The sequence below is a fragment of the Apteryx mantelli genome, chromosome 19, assembly GCF_036417845.1.
Source record: "Apteryx mantelli isolate bAptMan1 chromosome 19, bAptMan1.hap1, whole genome shotgun sequence".
Classification (NCBI taxonomy): Eukaryota; Metazoa; Chordata; class Aves; order Apterygiformes; family Apterygidae; genus Apteryx; species Apteryx mantelli.
This window is the reverse complement of record NC_089996.1, coordinates 5,166,737-5,188,047: the sequence shown is the minus strand read 5'-3', so window position 1 is coordinate 5,188,047 and position 21,311 is coordinate 5,166,737. Positions and strand designations below refer to the sequence as shown.

Below are 21,311 nucleotides of genomic sequence, written 5' to 3'. Positions count from 1 at the left end.
TCAGATGAGGCACAAACACAAAACTGGCCACATGCTGCAATAGAGCAGATACTGGTTCCAAACAAATGTCTTAATGACTAAGAAGGAAGGGGTGGGGAGAGAGAGGCAGGCAAAGACAGGGCTTTTTATTCCCGTTTTAATCCAAAGTAACACTGCTGAAACCAAAGAGTTGCTCAGGATTTTACCATTTTGAACAAAATATTAGAGAACAACTTTGAAAAGTTACCTAAGAAGTGCCAGGTGTCCTGGTGTTTGGATTTGATCAAGGGATAATTATACACATGCAGAGGATTTTTTTTTTTTGATCTTAATATACCAGTGATTTCCAGTGCCAGGCATAAGAGTAGAAAAGGGATGGGAAGAATGCCATTAAAGCCTGGGTTTTCCAGCATTATTGTTCAAAAACTCATGATTAGGCAGAGTAAAACAGCTATCTGAGGCAATATAGTGTTTACATATGCCCAAATTGTTATGCAAACACGGGAAGACCTATCGGAGCAGACGGACTAAGGCACCAAGCAGCAGCGCTTCTCACCAGCCCTTAAAGAAAAATGTTTTTCAATGTGGAAAGGGTGAGAGAGGTCACCCCCAAGGAATCCAGCTCGTCCTGGATCCTCCCAGCCTTCCCCTCGCACGTCCTCCTCCTCCTCCTCTCCATCCCCTCCCAGCCAGTGTGGGCTTCAGCGTTAAAGAGACAGGCTCATTATCTAGCAACGTTGTTTGGGTTCGGCATTTGCATTAAGACCCTAAAAAGGGGGGGAGATACCTCACAAGTGAGAAGCTGCTCACTGCGGACAACGTCTCGTACGAGAGCGGTTTCACTGCTTGCCCCGCGAAGGCGTTTCGCTTAGCGCTTCCCTGCGTTTGGGCAGAAAAAGCCAAACCACGGAAATTGAGGGGAAGACTCAAAAGGTCCAAAGCGGTACCCGGTATAATTCGAGTGCAATTATTTTTAAATTATATAAATCCTGCGTCAGCATTAAAGAACCAAAACAAAAACCAGTCACGGACTCTGCAGTCACGTCTTTAATTCTATCCGTAGCAGGTACGTGCAAAATCAGAGACAAATGGCTCTGACAAGTCAACTTTAACCTCCAGAAGAGGCCACGGATTTTCATCAACTTATATCAATCAAGAGCTTAGCTTTCAAAAAGATATCACGGATGGAGAATCCATTATATTCCTCAAATATATCCTCACTGCTCAAAAAAAAAGTCTCACAGCTAGTCTAAGTTTGGTAGCTTTAGCTACCAGCCACCAGATCTTCACCCGACAGAATAAAAGCTCCCCACAAACAAGAAGCCCTTTTCTTCACCCAGAAACATGACCAGGTCAACTCTCAACCTTCTCTTTACTAAGCTGCGTAAACAAAATTCCTTTAACTTCTCACTATAAGACCATTTTTAAAAGAGCAGAAATCCCTCGTGTAACATTTTGAGTCCTCCGGTTTGTCAAAAATGAACCACGGACACTAAGACTGGATGTACTGTTTCCAGGACAGTCTCACTAAGACCACCTCCAAATTAATACCAAGGAGCGACTGCAGGTGGACAACACTCACCCCCTCCAAGATCAAGACATCTTCTACCACGACCCACATTATCCTCCCAAGTCTCTGCTATCAAAATCCCCAGCTCTTCACCCTATACGTGACACACATTCATTGACTCGAGATGTATAACCTTGTCTTTGACTATATAAAAAAGGAGTCTAGCTTAATTTTACTAGCCTGCATGTAACTTGAAGTGTCACCAGCAAGGATTTCACGTCTTGCAGGCTCTGAATACCATTTGGCTGAGAAGGCGTTCCTGCAGGACACCACTACAAATGCCCCCATGGGATTGCTCCCCAGTGTGAGCATTTTTTGAGAGCCGGTATCTAATGAGGTTTTTTTAAACCTAATTAACATGCACCACACTGATTTCATGCGGTTCTATAATTTCCAATCAGAATATTGTGCAATACTACAGTCAAATGGCTCAAGGAAGTTATCGACGCATAGCAAGTGAGGTAAATCAAACCTGCAACATCAGCTAAAAATCACATTTGAGTTTGCAGAGGGCAAATCTTTTAAAGAAGATTTTCTTCAGGGGGAAGCACAGCGTACACAGCCTCTGAGCACTAGTTTCCAGTCATTTAATAACAGCACAGGATTTGTACTCAAGCCATTTCCTACCGCAGGAAGTCGATTTTTTGTCCACCATCTTCACGTGCCGTGTTTGATTGCGGAGCTTGTCATCCGTGTTTTCAACCAGGTTAGCGAGGTCATCGATGATCTCTGGGGAAAGAGGGAAACGCAGCATTAATCTCCAAGCCTCTTAGCATCGCTGCTCACCAACCACGCTCCTCCTGGAGGCTCCGAAACGGAAACCAGTTGCACCCTTTTGTTTTCCGGTTCCACAGCTTTGAGAAAAAACACACGCACTGAAAGATCTAAGTCCTGGGAGCCACTACACAAGAGAAAAGGTCTTACTGCCTTCGACTTTGGCTTCAGTGAACTCCTCCACTGGAAGAGCAGAGAGGAGGAGGGAAAAAAAAAAAGATACAGCCTGAAACAGCAGCATCAGCCTAGGTGACCACAGAACTGAAGTACAGGGCGATGGAAGCCACAAAACATTAGTAAAAGTGAAAGAATTAATGCGTGTGCTATAGGAGAATCTCAAATTTCAGTCCCTGGAACATAGCATCTCAACATGCGGAGTTTTTATATAGCCATTTATATAGTCAGAGGCTGTTATACAGTCATTAAAACAAATTCAAAATCACTATCCTTGTAAATGCTTTGAAAGGCTCCGGTGCAGTCCTGATCAAACGAGCGGGGAGGATATAGCGAAAGTCTCGCATTGTTTCCATTACCGGACGCACAAATGGCAGCTCTGCCTGCAGCCAAGCTCACCCGCAGGGAAAAGGAAAGCGAGCAAAATTTCTCCTACATCTATTTTTAATAGAGGGGAAAGGGAAATTTCAAGGCAACCCACCCTCAACCTCACGCACCTGATGAATTTATCTTCGCCGTGGAAATCAAACCAGGTAAAAGGCTTAAACTGAGGCGGCTAGTGGGTTGGGTTTTTTAACACTTAAAATTAAAAGCCCTGTTCAGGCATCAAAATTCCTTCTTGCCAATTACTATGCTTAAGTTTTGTTGAAAGATGTGGACAGTGTTTGTCCTTGGGAGTACGACTAAGCTGTGTTTCAGCTGCTTTACTCTGCAGGTAAGAATGATTTTTGTGTGTGCGTGTGATAAATGAGGAGGAGGATAGCAGCCAAAACTTGAATGCTATTGCAAAATGTCTTCCTCTGGTTACACTTCTTGCACTTTCTCCGCTATTGATCACTGTCTTAATAAATCTAGTCTGTCTTTTCAGATCAGGTCCGGGACGACAGCCGTGTCAGCTGGCAGGTGCTGAGTTCTGAAGTCATTTGTACACAGGCAGCTCCTAGCACTGCATCGCTCAGCTACAGCACCGCTGAAACGTCAAGCTTTAACGGACTTTTATCAAAAGTTAAAGTGCATAAAGTTCGCATGATACACTGCAAGAATTACCATGACTACTCTGTTTATTTTGACGCATCGTAACCCCGTATACATGCTAGCTGACAATTAAACGAAAGTCCCGACAGCAGTACAGGGCCTTTATTGATCAGCTTTTATTATTTTGATTGTATTCCTTCAAATCAGAGATTTCCCAAATTCCTTTGTTAGAAGCAAGGTGCTGACACTAAAGATAGCATTCCCCATACTTCCAAAACCTCCCAGCGATACTAGAAGAAAGTCTTGCGCCTGCAAGGGAGGCAAGGATGACGTAGTGCCTACACTGCGACATTAGTCCTTACAGCTTCTAAAATTTATACCAGTGCTTGAAAGGGAACGCTTCCCTCCGCAGTTCATCTTCCTGCGGCTAAAGCTGTGTTATACACAGGGCTTTTGCTCTCAAATCTCACTAAATAACAAGCACTGCTCTAGACAGAGAGATAAAACCTATCTGACCCTACACGCGGATCACAAAATTCGACGTTCTGAAGACACAGAGGAAATTTTCTAAGGCATACCTAGCAGCAAGGAGGTTTTCTTCTCATGAAGAATTATGAGAATTAAGCATCCTTCCAGTGCATGCTTTTTAAGTCTGCCCCACAAACACCCCATCGCCTCCAGTGAATCCCTAAATAAGATGATTATCAGTATCTACAAATCTTGTACTTTGAGAAAATATCTCACTCAAAACATTAGCTACTGATTCATGTCCCATCAGCCTAAACCGCTTAAGTATTCACACGAAGGGAGGTCAGAAGGCAAACATCAAGGGCTTCTCTGAAGGTGCATCCTAGTTTTATTCTATAAAAAAAACAGTTTATTCTATTCCAAACCAGCTACTGCTCCTGTGACTAAGGAAATCACCAAACCAATAAGTCTCTGTTCCACATATAAACTCTCCATGTTTGTGAAGCTGTTTATAATAGTCAAGATTTCACTGCTTACCTCGTACAAAACACACATTTCCCCAAGTGATGGCAGGTACTGGATTTGAACTGCACGATTTGTTCAGTTCACAGTTCGGCTACTAATTCTCCTCCCCCTCCCACCCAACTTTCCCAAGTCCAACATCTGCAGAGGCAACAACATTTGAGGGAAACTTTATCTGTCTTGTGTGATTCAGCACACAGGAAAACCAGCACAATGCTGCCTGCAAAGGCAGGCTTTCTCATGTTCGCCTCTAAATGAAAAAAAAGTGCCGAAAGTTCCCATCGTTGTCAAGGACGGAGTGATAAGCACGCTTGGGAAATAAGAGACTTTCCTTTGCCAACACTGACCAGACCCTCCTTGAAAAACATCCTGGCGAACAAGCTGTAGCTAAATGAGAACAAATGCAAGCAGGAATATTTTCTGTCATCGTTTCAAAGCTCGAGGCGTTACACTTGGGATTATGTCTAGAGCCTCTCCTTTCTGAGCCACCTGCACAAGCCACTCCGGTGTCCAAATAACCAGCAGGAGCCACTTCTGAACCAGGGAACTGGACTGTACAGCTTCGGAGAGATGTTTTTCAATCTCTGCATTTCTCGATATCACCAGTTTTCAGGGGTTCAGGCCACTTCACTAAGCACAGGGCTGCTACTAAACAAGGAACCCGTCCTTTGATGTAACACGCAGTCAAGACCCGGGAGAAGCGGTGGTGAATTCGTGCCGGGAGCGCAGAACAAGGTCTTCCCTTGTGCAGCCGTGTTGGGGCTGCAGCTGGGAGGAACCACAGGAGTTACCACCACCGCCAGGGAAATCAGGAGCCAGGCAGAGAGCTGTGAAACATGGATGGAAAGAGGACAGCCCAGGAAAGCGTGCGGAGAGCAAGTGCCACGGAGGCACCCCGACTTCTACCAGGCCAGGATGCCTTTCAAACCCACCAACACCCTGCAGGGAAACACATCCACCCCTCCGCCCACCCACCCACACCGTTGGGGTGACGCTCAGACTCAGAAGAGCTCTTGACCTTCATGTAAATCCTTGAATTTCTCTCCACTATAGAGCAAAAGGAAATACAATTGCAACACATGCTTGATAAGGCGGAGTTGAAAAACAGTTAGGATTTTTTAAGGCAGGCAGAGAAGCTGCCAGAGAAACACTCCACAGCTAAGAAAGCAGTAAGAGCACTGAAAATCCTGCCATAGGTATCAGTAGGCTCCTGAATATCACCTCTTCTGAGGGATGACCCACCCACAGCCCCCTTTTGCAGTTCAAGCTGGCAATTGCTTTTGGGATGAAAAATTTTCTATTAGCTCCCTTTTACCTGACAATATAGGGAGCAGGCTAAAAATAGACAAAAAAAAAAAAAAAAAAAGAGAGAAAGCCAAAGGAGCGAGGTTCCCTCTTTTCTGAGGAAGCAGAATGGAAAAGCAGGCTGAACACCGCAAGGCTGCCAATGACCTTTCAAAGGACGTTTCTGTAACACTGTGCTGCAAACCACATTTAAACCGTTCACTCAAATTTAGTCAAGATCTTCTTTCAGTGAAGCAGGATCTTGGAGCAGAAGTGAAAACCTACAGCATAAACCTAACGTTAAAGCGTCTGAGTAATTTAAGCGCAGCTGGAAGGAGGAGGAGTTTGAAGACCGATCAACTATTAGAGATGACACCAGAGAGCATCTTCCAGATCAGCGAGGACTTGAAAACTGGTGTCACAGCCTCACTCACTAAGCTCATCCCACGCACACACATTCCTCTGCTATGGTCACACTGATCAGCCGGGCAGACACACTGGAGCTCACCAGCAGACAAGGCAGCCAAAACCACTGGCTAAGAAAGCTATAGGTTCCTACAAGAACACAGAGTTAGGTATCTGGGCGTTATTAATCCCGATCAGCTGTTTTCCCCCACTTCATTCCCGAGAGGCAGCAGCAGCAGCAGCAGCAGGGAAATGCAAACCCAGCTCTAGAAATCTGGATGCTTTTCGAGATGATCAAGGACACAATTTAGGCTGGAGCCCCCAAAAGGGAGGGTGTCTTCAAAAGTCTACTTCATATCACACAGTAAAAAATAACTGCGGACTTTACAGATTTGAGATCAACACACGCATACCTTAGTAGAGGACAAAAGTTGTGGAAGTTCTTCGTTTTGTGGACACAACTCTGCTGTAATGCCAGTGCCCTTGCTCCACTGGCTAAGGGACCTGCGATCAAGGGGCTGCTGACAACCCTTTGGGTAAATGAGGACAAATTCCACGCGCGGGAAGCAAAGAAACTCCACATTGAGGAAATAGCAAAGCAAGCTGACAGCACAAAAAAGCAAAGCAAAACAAAAAGCCCAAGTAGGTTGATGTGCTCTGAAATATTTGACTTTTTGTTAAAAACAACCACAGCAGCAGTTTTTGATCTTAAGCAACATGTGTTTTGTAACAATGCAAGACAGCCAAGCTGCAACATGGGCCCAAATCAGAAGAGGTGGAAGAAGCAGTCCCATAGAAGAGGTGGGAAAAATGGGGAAACAGCACCTTTATGGCAAATATGGAAAGTCCTGGCCAATTTCAAATTTAATTCTATTTAATTCTATCCACTATTCCCAGGAAAGAAAGAGTCTCTCCTGGAGAAAGTGCGAGCAACGTTAGGAAAAGTCCATTCTGTTTGTTTTCTAATAAATAAATAAATACATTAAAAAAAAAGCCCATAAAAATAAGTAAAACATCATTTAAATCAGATCTGAATTTCTCACTGCATCAGCTATCACAGCCAGACATTTAAGGCTCCTAACTGCAGACAAACCAAAAGCATTTTACAAAATTGCTTGTTGCATTGTTCCACTGATTACGGTGAGTTCAAGGCACTATTAATGCCTGCAGTCAACTTGTAAAGCATCAAGGATCAATACGAAGTCTTCAAGACTATTCAGAGATGTGAGCACATACGTGCTGAACACTCCTTTTCAAAGTTTTATTGGAATGGAAATGAAAAATGAAAAAAATGAAGCAACTGGCCTGAACACTGGATCTTAAGCAGTTTCTGCTTTGTTTTATCATGCTGGGTTTGGGGCTCCTAAATGGTACACGACTGGTAGAGAAAGACGATCTTTATAATATCTCTGAAATAAATATTTGTAGTATAACACACACTAGCATCACATTTTACTACTACTGGACTCTGGGGTCCATCTATGTGCGCATGTTTGTTTTCAGAAGGACCAGGCTAAAACTGACTACCACAGCAGAAAAATAAAAATTAAAAGATATATTTTAATTACATCTGTCAATGGTTAGAAATCTACAGCAATCTACAAAGGACACCAACAGAAGATGGACAATGAAAAAAACTGGGCAGAAAAAGAATTGTAAATAATTCCAGGAGTTTCTCAGAAAAAAGCTCATTCCTCATGCCCCTTTTTCTTTGAAGACTTTGCTGCTGCAATGAAAATCAGAAACATGGTGTTTTAATTCATAAAAACACTGATGCCTTCTCTCAAAAGCTGGTTCCGCTTCTCTCCAGCAACGGCATGGATAATTTCAGAGCCTCCCGTGAGACGGGAATCCCACACGTTACAGCCATAAGTCATCTCTCAGGGAAATGGAAATACATCATACTACATCTGGTCCCTGGCATTCAGGGCTCACACAGGAAGCGAAAAACAAACCCCGAACTGAACCCAAGCCAGGTGTTCGAGCTGTCCACCATGTCCAATAGGATCCTTTTGTTCCCTCTATTCCTCCTCAAAAAGCCTGCGAGCTTTAGACACTCCATTTACCTGCAATCCTGTCAAACAAGTACAGCATAACACAAAGACAACAGGTCCGACCTGGCGACCACCATCTGCCTTTTCCATAGTCCCAGCTATGTTGACATTTCTAATGAACCTTCCTATGGGTTTGAAAACTGACTTTTCTGGCAGTCCCATCTTCTCTGTCAACTCAGCCATCAAGTCTTTCTACAGCTGGTCAGAAGTTTTCCAAGGGAACAGTTTCCACTGGAAAATCATTTGACAGATGATAAAAACACTAAATCTCAAAGTGTTTTTCATGCCTGGATCTTCAGTGGTTTTGCTTCCTTTATGATGGCCTTCAAGGTTGAAATACAGCATTTTGATCAGCTTGAAGCAAATACCTGGGTTTCTTTCTGCAATCGAAATTCTCCATTTTGACAACAAATCAAGAAGCCCAAAAGTTTCCAGAGCGCATAAATCCCACTTCCAGCCTATTCAACCACTCCATTTCTCCCCCCTTTCCAACCGTGCTGCCAAAGCTGCTCACCAGTCCCCAACCCTCCCTTGCTCTCACCAGCCAGCTCCGCTCTACTCTAACGCCACACAACAATGTTGAAGACAACAGAGCAAGTCAGCTGCTGGATCATGAGATCATATTAGGAACACAAAATTAATATTGCCTCTTGCTCCGTAGGGACTAAACGGCAATAAATTATGCCAGAAGGCACGAATGCTGCACTTTTTAAATCAAAAAGGTGCAACTCATGAGATTACAAGTCACCACGTGAAATGCTCCACACGGACCAGGAGGAGGTGATCCTGTTCGGCAGCTATGGACGGCTGCTGCCGCTCTCATTGCCAATCTGCTTTATATTATACACCCTGGTGCCCTTTTAACTCCTGGAAACTTGTCACTGCGGTCCTCAGCCAGGCATACTCTGGCACGACACGCGCTGGCCAAACGAGTACCTCCCGCGCGGCACCCAGCGAGCGCCGCGGGTGCCATAAACCAAAGCACTGAATCATCGTGAACTTTGCCTGCTGTTTCTCCCTTTAAGGAGCTCATTAGGAAGCAGCGGGAACTGGATCCGGCGAGACATTAGCTACTCCAGGGAGCGAGCGAGAGCCAGGCAGCGGCGGAGCCAGCAAGCTGGGCCACTTGGAGAAACAGGGCTTTAGTCTGCAGGAAACAATGTGGGTTTTTTCCCTACTCTTTCTCCACCCCGGAGCAGGAAAGTGAGCTGTTTGCCTTTCCACCCCACCAGGTCTCCTTGTTCCTACCCATGCCCCGCGCAGGTGCACCCCCTTTCCGAAGGCACGGGATTTATTAGCACGCTCCTTGGGCGTACGCGGAGTTCCCAGGAAGAATGAATCTCTATTCCCATGAAGTAAACCAGGCCCTTCTGCAGGCACGGTTCTGCTTTCATACCTGACTGCGCACTAATTGATTTTCTGTTTTGTTTAAAACACGTAAAAAGCCTCGTTTGGTTTTGGCAACTACATCTTTGAGTCACACTCACTCAGTCTGCGGAGTTTAAGAAAAAAAAAAAAAAGCCAAGTGGAAATGGCCACATGAAATACAGCACAGGCGAAGAGCAACAAATGTGATTTCTGGTCTCAGTTTAGCAGAACGGCATGCTGACCAAACATTTCCTTCCAAAAGCTTAGCTTTTTTTTTTTTTCTTTTTTTTTCTTTTTTTTAAAAAAAGCTTTTTGTGGATTTAAATTTACAGATCACTCAATGCTATTTATCGGTGAGTAATGCATCTCCCCAGCATATCCCACTGTGTAAGTCATGGAACACTGCAATCAGCCTTAAGAAAAACATATAGAGAATTAAAATCTGTAATATTTTATGCTATGCAAAAAATTACAATAAGGCTGGAATTTACTGGAGAGGCCAAGCAGGCTTTCCCTCCCTCCTTCAGGTCTCTGGTGCCTCAGGAGAAGAGCTAGATACCAAAGGAATGAATCATATATCGAATGCCAACCTCTATACATCCAAACCCCATAATTACATGTTAATAAGAAAGAAAGCATTGTTCAAAATGCCAGTGGTATGAAGTGAAGATTGCAACTAATGTAAGTACATCAGAAACCTAAAGAACCTTGCATGATGTGCCAGCTGTAATGTCAAGGCAGAGTGAAAAGAGAAAAATAGAGTTAAAATAAAGGCAGAGCAAAAGATTTTAATTTCCCTGCATCTCCCCTAACTGTGCCCAGTTTTTGCAATCTCTCGAACGTGCAGTTCTACACGCCACATGCAATGGGTTAGTACAGTCATGGACTTCTCTCAGTTTAACTCTGGGTCTCAATATTCAAAATCACATTAGTGTTTACACTGCCATGTATAATGCATATGAAACAGTCCCAGGGCTACAGGGAGGCAGTAAGAGATGTCACCTCCCATCGCTTCCCCTGCGATTCTGCTGTGATCCAGGAGACCCCAAGGTGGTGTTCTCCCTTCCCTGCCACCCCACCACCAGAGGACAGCTTTGCTGAAAAAGGAGAGCAGCTCTGTCTGCTCGTCCACAGCTTTCAGCTGGGTTGCAGATCTCCAGGCAGAGCAGGGCAGGAGCTTGCTGGCTTTGCGTGTGTGCAGGAGGGCAGGCAGTGAAGGACAGCACTTCCTGCCTCCACAGCTGATCAACAGCCCAACCTGCAGCACGACCTGCTATCCGCACTCAGGTTAGTCAAGTCTGGTGTATTCACTGATGCATCAGGCATCTCAGTAGAAGGCCCTTCCTCTCCCAACATATGTCGTGGACCTCTGACAGCAATGAAGAAGATGCAGGCCATGCCAGCTCTATACTGAGGGTTCCTTGCACAGGAACAACTTCTACAGACGCAGGATTGCTCCGGATTCCTTGGGTTTCTGACGGGTAGCAAAAATGCACAAAGAATAAACTGCTCCAGAGTCCTATGAGCTCCATCTGCCCTTTGGGAAATAAAGCACCCAGCTCAAAAGGCCAAGGACCAGTGCATGCCTCTGGCATAATCCTTTCCCACCAAATCCTCAGCATCTTTAAGGACAACAGCTTGCCCCTCCTTGTTGAAGCAAGAGAAAACTGTACGTTCTGCTATAGAAAAATTTTGCTATCTGCTCCAAGGACTAACAGAACACTTCCAAGACCACCATTTCCACCAGACACCCCCCTTCAAACAGCACTGAACAATATAGGAAAGTAGAGATTCACTCATCCTACCCAAAATATTTAAGACTATATCCGAGTCAAACTTTGCTAAACCCCCAAGCAAAATGGAACATTTCAGCCTCTTCAAATTGGGTCTGAAGGCAACAGATGGTCATCTGAAAACATACCGTAGTGACAAAGAATTGTCCAAGGCCATCAGCTGCAGAAACGTTCATCAGATTATTCAGAACCGAAGAGCAACACTAAGAAAACAAACAGCAGTATTGATTCCAGGAAACACAGTTATTAGCTAGAGCTGTTATTTTAAAAGCACACACTGAGAAGTTTTCCCTTTTCCAGCTGCTTATTTTGTTTTATTCGAACAAAACCCATGGACATTAATTTTAGTTGTACTTAATTGAATAATTTCTCTGGGGAATAGTTCAGGGAGAGTTTTAAAGCAGCCTGTTTCCAAGAGCCATTACTAATTGGCATATACCACAGCGTCAGTGTGCCAACCAAAATAGTACGCTTTAATGTTACTGGAACTACTTTCAATCCAGATGTGTTGAGAACTCTTAGTGATATAAGGCAGGCAATAACTGTATTTACATGATATAGTATTTGGAGTATCTTTTTCCAGTTATCTGGAAGGAGATAACAGTCCCCTTCGCTAGAAGTATTTGAATGTAAAGCCAGGTCATTTGCTCCTCCTCCTTACTCCCAACACGTTATCCTGCCTTTATATTTGCCATGTTTAAACAGACCGGCACAGTAAACCAGTTATAAAATGGATATTAATATGGGGAGAAAAAAAAAATTGTGAGAATTATAAGAGGTTGACTCAAATTTACAGCATTCACTGAAGGAAACATTGCCATATATCCATTGAACTCTGTCCAATATGGTGGCAAAAAACAAAAAAACAAAAACCAAACCAAACCAAACAAAAAAAACCCAAAACAACCTGCAGCATGATCTGGCCCATTATATTTGTAAGCATCTTTTATTTTTACTCAAACCAGAAGGCTGAGTACTCTAATTATACAGAAGGTAAAGATTTTTAGACCAGATGATCAAAATGACCAGCAAAATCTTCAAGTTATAGATTATAGGGAGAACATCATTAAATTGGTTTTCCACAGACTTGACTTTGAGAAGAAAGCAAGGAAATACTGCTAATAGGTAAAAAAACAGTAATAAATTCTGCATCTCTCTAGGAGAGCCCAAAGCAGTAAAATACTGGAAGTCTACTTACGTTCGTATAACAAAAGGCTGCCAATCAAAACATTTTGCCTATGATGACAGGTTTGTTTTCTGTAATCTTGCAGCAGAAAACGAAAGGACAGAAGCTAATTCAGATTTCACATTTGTTTGTTTGCCCTTTATCTCAAACCGACACATCATTTTTTAAAAACTGCATTTAGAAGTTCTTCATAATATTCACTTCTGCTTTCTTTAGGTAGTTCCATTATTTTCCCAAGTCTGCACACTATTGCAATACTTCTCCATAGATATCAATACCTTTAATTACAAACACACACCAGTGGCCATAATTACATTAAGCTAGAAGGCATACCGATTCCCCATCAAATCACCACGTGGCTACTAAATGCTGCAAGTTCAGGTTTCCAGTCCACTTCACGGACCTTTCAGAAAAAATCATTTCAGTTATACTCAATGCAGCTGTTGTCACTTTAAGATCTACCAGACAATTACTATTTCCACACTTCTTAAATTGTGGACCTGTTGTAGTAAGGAAGCAATAGGAGAAAATCCACACATGGCAGCTTTAATAAATGCAGTCTTTGCGGGTACCAGACCTTAGTCCCACTGGAAAAAAAAAAAACAAAAAAAAAGCAGTGGGACAAAGTATCTAATTCCCTTGGGTCAGAGCCATCTCAGCCTAGACGTGTACCTTTCCTCCATTAGATAGCATTGATTCGAACCCATTTCACAGCCTCACTGGGCACGGGAAAGCAACTCTGAGGCACCCAGGGAAGGTCTCACTTTAAAGCGAACGTGCTGCTCGCTGCAAGTTTACTCACAAGAGGTGCTCCCCATAAATCTGCCGGGGAATTGCATGCCATCAGTCAGCCGAACAATACATTACAAGTGAAACGACCCCTTGGCTGGCCAGCGAGACGGAGCTGTGAACTTCTCTTTGATTAACTCTAGCTGTGACTGATGTTAGCAGCACGCTGATGGATAACCCTTCGAGGCGGCCTTCTTCCTTGAGGACAAAGGCCCAGTCACTTGGGAGTCACTGCAGAAGTTTCCCAAGCACCTTCGAAAGAAACTCATTTCTCAAAACCTGCCCAGAAGACAGCCCCAGCTCTAACGCGATTTAAACCAACGATTATAAATGGCTAATGTCGTTTTGTTCCCAGGAGAAAATTATCGAATTGTTAGGCTTTGCCGTGAGTTAAGATAAACAGAATTATCCCGTTATGATGTGAGCGTTTTCAAGTAAAGAAGTAGATTTTCCAGATTGAGCAGCACTTCAAAAGCTATAAATCATAGGCAAGCAGAAGACCATTCAAATCCTGGAATTCCTGAGATGTCTAACAGGCTGTGCAGGATGTATAAAGCTATTCCTACCCAAATTAAAGAAAACCGAATCCAAAAAGCAGGACTGAAACATCCCTGAAGTGTTAACCATAACGCTATTTCCAACCAACTAGAATGTCCCACATTTTTCACATTAAAAAGGCTTAAAAGTTAGTGAAACACTTCATTGCTGCCATGGTCCCTACAAATGAGAATTCTTTAACAACTGGAGATTAAGTACACTTGGTTTAGAAGCAGATTAAGGAAGACTGGAAAAAATGACCAGCAGTGTTCTACATAGCTAGAAACACCAAAAAAATATTATATGGACTGCAATTTAAGGAGCAAGGAGGGAATACCATTCAATGTGCTGATGTGACGCTGACTTTAGTGATTCAGGTTTAAGTAGCGCGTTCCCTTCCTTCCAGTTTCGTTCATTTTATGAACTGGGCAGTGTCACACGCAGGTGGCCTACACGCACCAGCCAGCGTGTCACACGCAGGAGGGTTTCTCCGCATGAAGGGTACAGTCACACCAGGAGACAGAGACAGTACGGTGGAGCTCATCCCCATCAGTTAACCCTCACCTTTCAAAAGCGTGGTGGGCAGAGGCTTGTAAAGATGTTTATTATACACCGCTGCAACCCAGAGACGTTCGTGATCAGGTCGTCTTTCATTCTCAGCACTTACCAGTCAACGTCTACGCATTCTGGTGTCGTATGAAAGGAGAAAAGGAGGGACTGGAGTCGCAGCTACATACAGTCACCTGTCACAACGCTTCTGTAAGTCCGACCAGAAGACACTGTTCTGTCAGGTACGGAGGCCTTCAGTGAGACATTTGCACTTTACAGATTTGAGGAACATCCTTCCCACACAGCCAGGCCACTCTAAACCTGGCTTCCTCCTCCAAATGTGTGGACTCCTCATTAATGATCTCTGCAGAAATCCAAGATCATGCAGCAGCAGATTTAGTTTCAAAAAGCCACTAATAAAATCCTGGCCCTGGGAGGGCTTCCAATATCCTCAGGTGCCACTAGGATTTCACACAATCTTTCAAAAGCTCTAAATATATAACCCTAAGGAAGATGCACTCCGATACTCCAATACTGAAGTGATAAAAAAGATCAAATAGCGACAGCATGCTGTGAATACAGCAGAGGAGACTGTTGAGCCAGGTGGAAAGATTTTCTTCACCAGTCTGTCCCTTATGCACCTAGGAGCAGACTACAACTCACCAAAACCAAGCACGCACTCAAAACAGCCAACACCCTCTGCTATCTGCTGAGCTTATTTCTACTGGTCAACACGTATTGCCAGTCTGCTCTGCTATAGACCTCAAAAGTTAAGCCTCCTCTAAGGTAACTCAGGCTCTCCTGAGCATTAGAAGACTTGCTCAATCCTGCTCAAGATATTTAGAAAAGAGGGAAATAGAGAACCACAGATTAGCAAGATGTGAAGTCTGCAAAACACAACTGCCCTTTTAATAGACATTTGTGTTGGTAATAAGCCAATAGAGCATCACAGTATTCACCAGAAGAGCATCTCGCTGCAGACAGCTGCATGGCATTACCCTCTTGGATCGCAAACAAGGAGGAAAGCCACTTTAGAATTGGTCTATCAATCATGTGAGGAACCAGAAAACTTACAAGTGCTTCATGGTCACAGCATTGAAAGCAGCTGATAAAGCTAAGGTCAACCCAGACACCTGGGACTAATCTCCAGCTGACATACTTCATCAAGCTCTACTGGAGTCAATGCTAAATTGACTAAATTAGCAAGAGGAATACATCATCTAACCACATTTTCAGTGCTAAGCAAATACCAGAAATCAGACGAACTGCAGTGAAAGTAGTCTTCTGATACTGCTGAAATTATTTGCATGCTACCTTCTCAACCACTTTCCCAGAAACTTGAAGCAGACCAATAGTGAAGAAAAATATTTCTTGAATAGATGGCTCAAAAATACTCCATTCCAAGTTTGCAGCCATGGAAAATGTTCAGATTAGTCAGAGAAGTGGTTAAAACAACAAAAAGGGTGGAAGAAGAACTTCCACAGATAAGACGACCTCAAGTCTATGAATCCCAGTTAGCCTTAGCTAATGATTTTCTTTCTTCCCACTTCCTTCCACCAAAAGTTGTGCCAACTTTCCACATGCCCTCCCAAGGATTTTCTGCAGATGTGGCTGAACACTTACTGTTTAGCGTGGCTCTGTGCCCGTGGATTTCTGCAGAGCAGGGAAAGGCTGTTATACAGAGGGAGCCCTTATACAGCTGCTCTGCTCCTATACAATTTTCTCCTTTTTACAGAGTCCATTTGTTGGAAGGACCAGAAGTGATTAATTGTCAAAAGCTGCACAAAGCCTAGGGTTTAGTGCCGCTAAATAACGTGTCTATAAGACACTTCAGAAGACCGTGGCTAAATACTTTTTTGATCTCGATGCACGAGTTCTAAATTCCAGGGTGACAAACTCCAGCGCAGGAAGGAAACCTTAAGCTTCCACTTTATCAAGCTACATAAATACATGGTTTATCAAACTGAAGAGATTACTAGTGCACATTGTACTTTTTGCAACTGTTTCAGAAGCTTACTGTTTGATCACTCTCAAATGTATGAGAACAAGTCAGTGCACTACCTTACTGCAGCAGCAGCAAGAGTTCATGTATCAAACAACATTTTCTCTAGCCCAACTACCCTGTCCTTCCCTCCCCCACCACCCCCGAAAGAATGTGAACACACATACAGGGAAAAAATAACTCGTAGTTATATGTGCGTGTATTCTTAAAGTCATTAAAATTATTCAACTTATGACACCTCACTTTTAAAATAAAAAAATTGCATTGATACTAGAAAAAGAACTAAAAACTAGGAAAAACGTACGTCATTTTTGGCCATTTGTTAAACCTATTTCTTAGCATACTCGTACTAATCTGTTGTTCTGTAACACAGTAAAAAGGCAGAGATCTCTGACAAGAACAAACATCAATTGAATGTACAAAATGTGTCTTGTCTACTTGCAACCTCTCTGGTCTACAGAAGCTTCCTAAATCTCATCAGAAGAGATCACCTACTGGATTATTATAGTCTCCAAAAAAAAAAAAAAAAAAAAAAAAAAAAAAAAAGCTCTTTACTCTACAACCCCAGTTTTAATTAAGTAATAATGCAAATCACTACCATCTCTATCTCATAATATTTCTCAAGGCAACTTGAGAAACATATTATTATTGTTTCATTACAAGATCTACCCTTTTTAACTTGCAAGGCTAAGAGTTCAATTTTAAGACATCTGGTAGCACAGGCACTGCCTAATGTCTGATCCTTCCATACGGACTGGGAGAAAGTTAGAGATGTTTTCATTTTTTCTTGGAAAGGACAACGAACATTCGCTGCCTCATTTCCAATCCAAACAATTCTGAAACCCAAAAGGATATTAATTGATAGATGCGTTGTATGAATCCTCATTAGCACATAGGATCAGATTCAATGGTCTGCCTGAGGCCATTATGTTTCGCACTACAAAAAAAATGTTTGGTCATTAAACACCTCTATTACAACCTTTTCCAATTCAGCCACACTTTAGAGAACACCCATACTCCGGTCAGACCCTTCACCCCGCAATGCGGATGATGGTGAGCAGCTGCCCCAGCGGCCCTGCACCACCTGGGCCTTCCTCCATGCAGGAGACACCCTGAAAACAAGGGCAATCCTATTTATGGTTCCCCTCATGAAACGGTGGAGGGGTCAGTTTGTCAAATCAGAAAGGAAGGGCCAGCATGAGCTATAAGCTTTATCAATGAATACGGAGAAAACGATCTCATTTCCAGGTGACCACTCAGTCGTCAATCCAAAACTACAAAGCGGCGCTTACCCACATGTTTTAGCAGAAACAATACCGCAACCGTTACTTTACCTGCATGATCTGCTTGAAGATGCATAACTTGATCATTTTATGTTTTTAAAAAGCATTTGATACCTGCAGTAACAGGTGCAAACATCAAAATTGTTCCTGCAACCTGGCCAAAGATGACATACTTTGAAGTCTCCAGATCTTAAAGTTTAACCTCACTAGCTAACAGCAGTATTTCAAGACTTCAAATGTTCGGTTTTGGGCCCCAATCTTCATTAAAAAAAAGAAAGAAAAAAGAAAAAACTCTTAAAACACATTTAATCCTTTGTTTTCTTTCTAAGGAGAAAGGTTTCACATCTGGACTGTCAACCTGCATTCCAAAGCATTAGCCTGGCAAATTAAAGCAGCTGAGTTGTAAATCTCCAAGAAGAGGCCTTGTCATGGAAACAGCAACTCAGCATTAACTACCAGCCCAGTTCAGGAAGAAAGTAAACACAAAAAGCCCAAACAATGCAGACAGTCCCAAGACAACTTAGAAAATGCTGCTTGCTCATAGAGCAAGCTAACCTAACAAACATTTAGCTAAACTGAGACTTGTAGCAGCACCTTTCTACCCAGCTTTTAACCTGAAACAGTTGCACAAGAGTTCAGAGCGAGTAACCACCAGTTACACAGTTGAATTTTGCAGATGGCCTTCTACACCCTTCTTCCCAACTTCATGAGAAGACTGCAATTTTCCTTAAGAGAGTGCCTTAAGAGAGTTAAATGCTCAATCCCTAAGGAATTCCAAGACAGCCAAGGCCCTTATTCCCTTGGACTGCAGTTTGTAATGGCTCTTTTCTGGCTACGAGAATTGTTACACAAGCAGAAAGATAGACAAGCTCTGGAGAATGAGATTCTTCCAGCCAGATTTCAATGGAAATCCAAATGTTAGCAAAGCAGATGCACGGGGGAATCAGCACCAGAAGGGTGTAGAATGGTAAAACTGATAAAAATAGAAAAATCATAATCTCCCTAGTGCCTCTGCATAACTACATGTTACTTAAGTGTCTCAGCTAATGCAATAAAAAAGTGTTAATGTAACATTTTTTGATCATTGCACCATTTATTTATTCAGATTTCAGATTTATAAGTTCGCTGCTAAGAAGAATTCCATTTTTGCTATTAATTTTTCTTTCCTTTAGAGGGAAAGCAGTTTTGGAAAAAAAACAACTCCAGGCTTAATTCAGCTGTAGAGTAGCTTGGAGGAAAAAACTGGCTGATCCACAGAAGATATCCAGGCAACAATAGTCTGGTTGGTTAACTCTTCTGTCAACACTCATTTCACAAAACACTCTACAGTCTAACTCAATTACTTCTTATACTTTCTACTAACGCACTTTATTAAATCTCTCTTCCTACCAAACATACAATGCAGAGCTTTGTGTGCTGGGCTCTTAAGATTATTTCATTCTTTCAGCTCTAGTTTCTTGACTGTGTCTCAATATTGATCTACTAGGCCATACCATGTACGAGTTCATCTCTTCACCTTAACTGTTGAACACCTTGGCCAATTTCTCTTGCTTTTTCCAAAAACTGGACAAACGCTTTTCATGATCAACTCAAAGCAGTTCTTTTGTTAATTAACAGCATCACTGCAACACTCTGCTGCCGCACAGGGTCTGCCAAAAAGTACTCTTATCCTATAGTGAACGTAACTGTAATGTAGCCAGCTTGCTAATACAGTTACTGGAATGGCATCGAGTCTTCCCTAACTGTCTCTTAAATGAAAAGCAAAAAAACACCCCAAAAGTTTGCTTAAAACTAAAACAAGTGCTATGATACCCGTGCCTTGCTGTCCTAAGGAAAAATACTATGTAGGAGCTGGTGGTTATCTATCAACGTTACTGCTATGAGCATCCTGGGCTACCATAATGCCTTCCCCTACTATTTTTGTGGTCATGTCATCCAGTGAGTTTTCCCACTTCAGTCCCCATCTCTTACTCTCCAACTCCTGCATATCGCCTCAGTACGGTTCAGCTCCACACCGCAGCTCTTCTGCGTAATCAGGCTAAACTGCACGAGTATCTATGTCCGATCACTCCTGAGGGCATCAAAAGTGAGAGGTCAGAGAGGAGAGACACCACGAGGTGCACCTGACTATGGCCTTGCCCCGCAGGTAATTCTACTGCGACGACACTGCACGCATCCCTTCTTCGGAAGACGTCGGAGGATTATGCAGTGTCTCCTATCAACAAACCTTTCAACAAAAGACACTGTTATAAGATTAAAACCCAGCTGAAGTAATTGCGTATGGAAATTCCTTTTATTAGGACTGTGGATCGCATCTTATCAGGTTTCACGGCTCAGAGAGCAGATTCTGGCAGCCAGGCATGTTTAATATCTCTTCCAGCTGCAGCAGAATATTTCTGCTCACCTGGTTTTTGTCACAGTGAAACAGGACACGCCGCAATGTTCTGTGACAGATATTTTCATTCGAATAACACATTCCCCTTTCCTCGCTTAGTATCAAGTACTCGGCATAATTAAACTGGTTAACACAACACCTTGCTATCCACTGCATACAAACCCCCCATTCACTCCTCGCACCGCTGAAGAGCCGCAGCATATTCCTGGAGCAAGTGAAAAAAAGCCAGAAAAGCCACTAGAAGAGTATCTGCTCCGGTCTGCAAACCAGAAAGGGTTGTCTAACATTTCATCAGGTCAGCTTAACAGCATTCCTTGAAACAAGGCGAAAAATGCTAAAAAGCAGACAGAGGACGATAATCAACAGGCAAGAAGCTGAACAAACAGTGTAAACGTCACCACGTAGTTGGGTTCCTATACCCATAATAAAGCACTGCACTGCTGCAACTCAGATTCAAGGAAGCTTAAAGGAACTGCTCAAACATCCCCCCAGACCACAAATGCTAACTTCAGGCAGGCGAGGACATTTATACCAGCAATGACCTACCTTGTGGTACTCAGCGCCCAGTCAAAAAATATATATATATGTATATACATACACACACACACTTTATATATATATACACACACAAATCAGTCAATCACAGTCAAGGTCCAGCACATACTGTACTACATAGGTGAGCCATCGGTTACCACCTGGTAGGTATATATACACCATGCCACAAGAAAGAGAGCAAAGGAATAGGAAATAGTGATAGAAACACAGGGAAAAACAGAAGAGGGTGTTGAGGACGGTATGCTAGCAAAAAGAAAAGGGGTGGCCTGGCAAACTAGCATGTCAAACCTATTTCCTGACCTGAAACTTGACTGCCCAAATTGGTTCAGACACCTTGATTTTCTACCTCAGGCTGTGATCGCTAGGCATCGCTTCCCTCTCAAGGAGGCTTAAACAGATCACTGAAAACCCACCTGTCAAAGCTTCAAATAATTCTCTTAGCAATATCTGAACACTCAGCCTGCCTGCTGCACATTCCTCTTAGTTGATATCCAACCCATTTTCAAACTTTCAGCTAAACAAAGTCTTTAACTCCCCAATTTCCCTTTTCTCTCCTATTTTCTTCTCTTTCCATTGATATCATTTCCAAACTCTGAAGGACTTGGAGATACTGCTTCCAAGGAAAGAGACACAGAAAACATGCCATCAG

The 21,311-nt window shown here is 42.9% G+C and overlaps 1 protein-coding gene across 1 annotated transcript in view; it reads right to left on the bottom strand.

Annotated features, from left to right (window-relative positions):
• STX8 (syntaxin 8) overlaps positions 1-21,311 on the bottom strand; it is a 111,504-nt gene that overhangs the window by 40,704 nt on the left and 49,489 nt on the right. Inside the window, exon 7 of the mRNA XM_067308359.1 lies at positions 2,177-2,278. Coding sequence (XP_067164460.1) covers positions 2,177-2,278 — 102 coding nt within the window. The remainder of the gene's footprint in view (positions 1-2,176; positions 2,279-21,311) is intronic.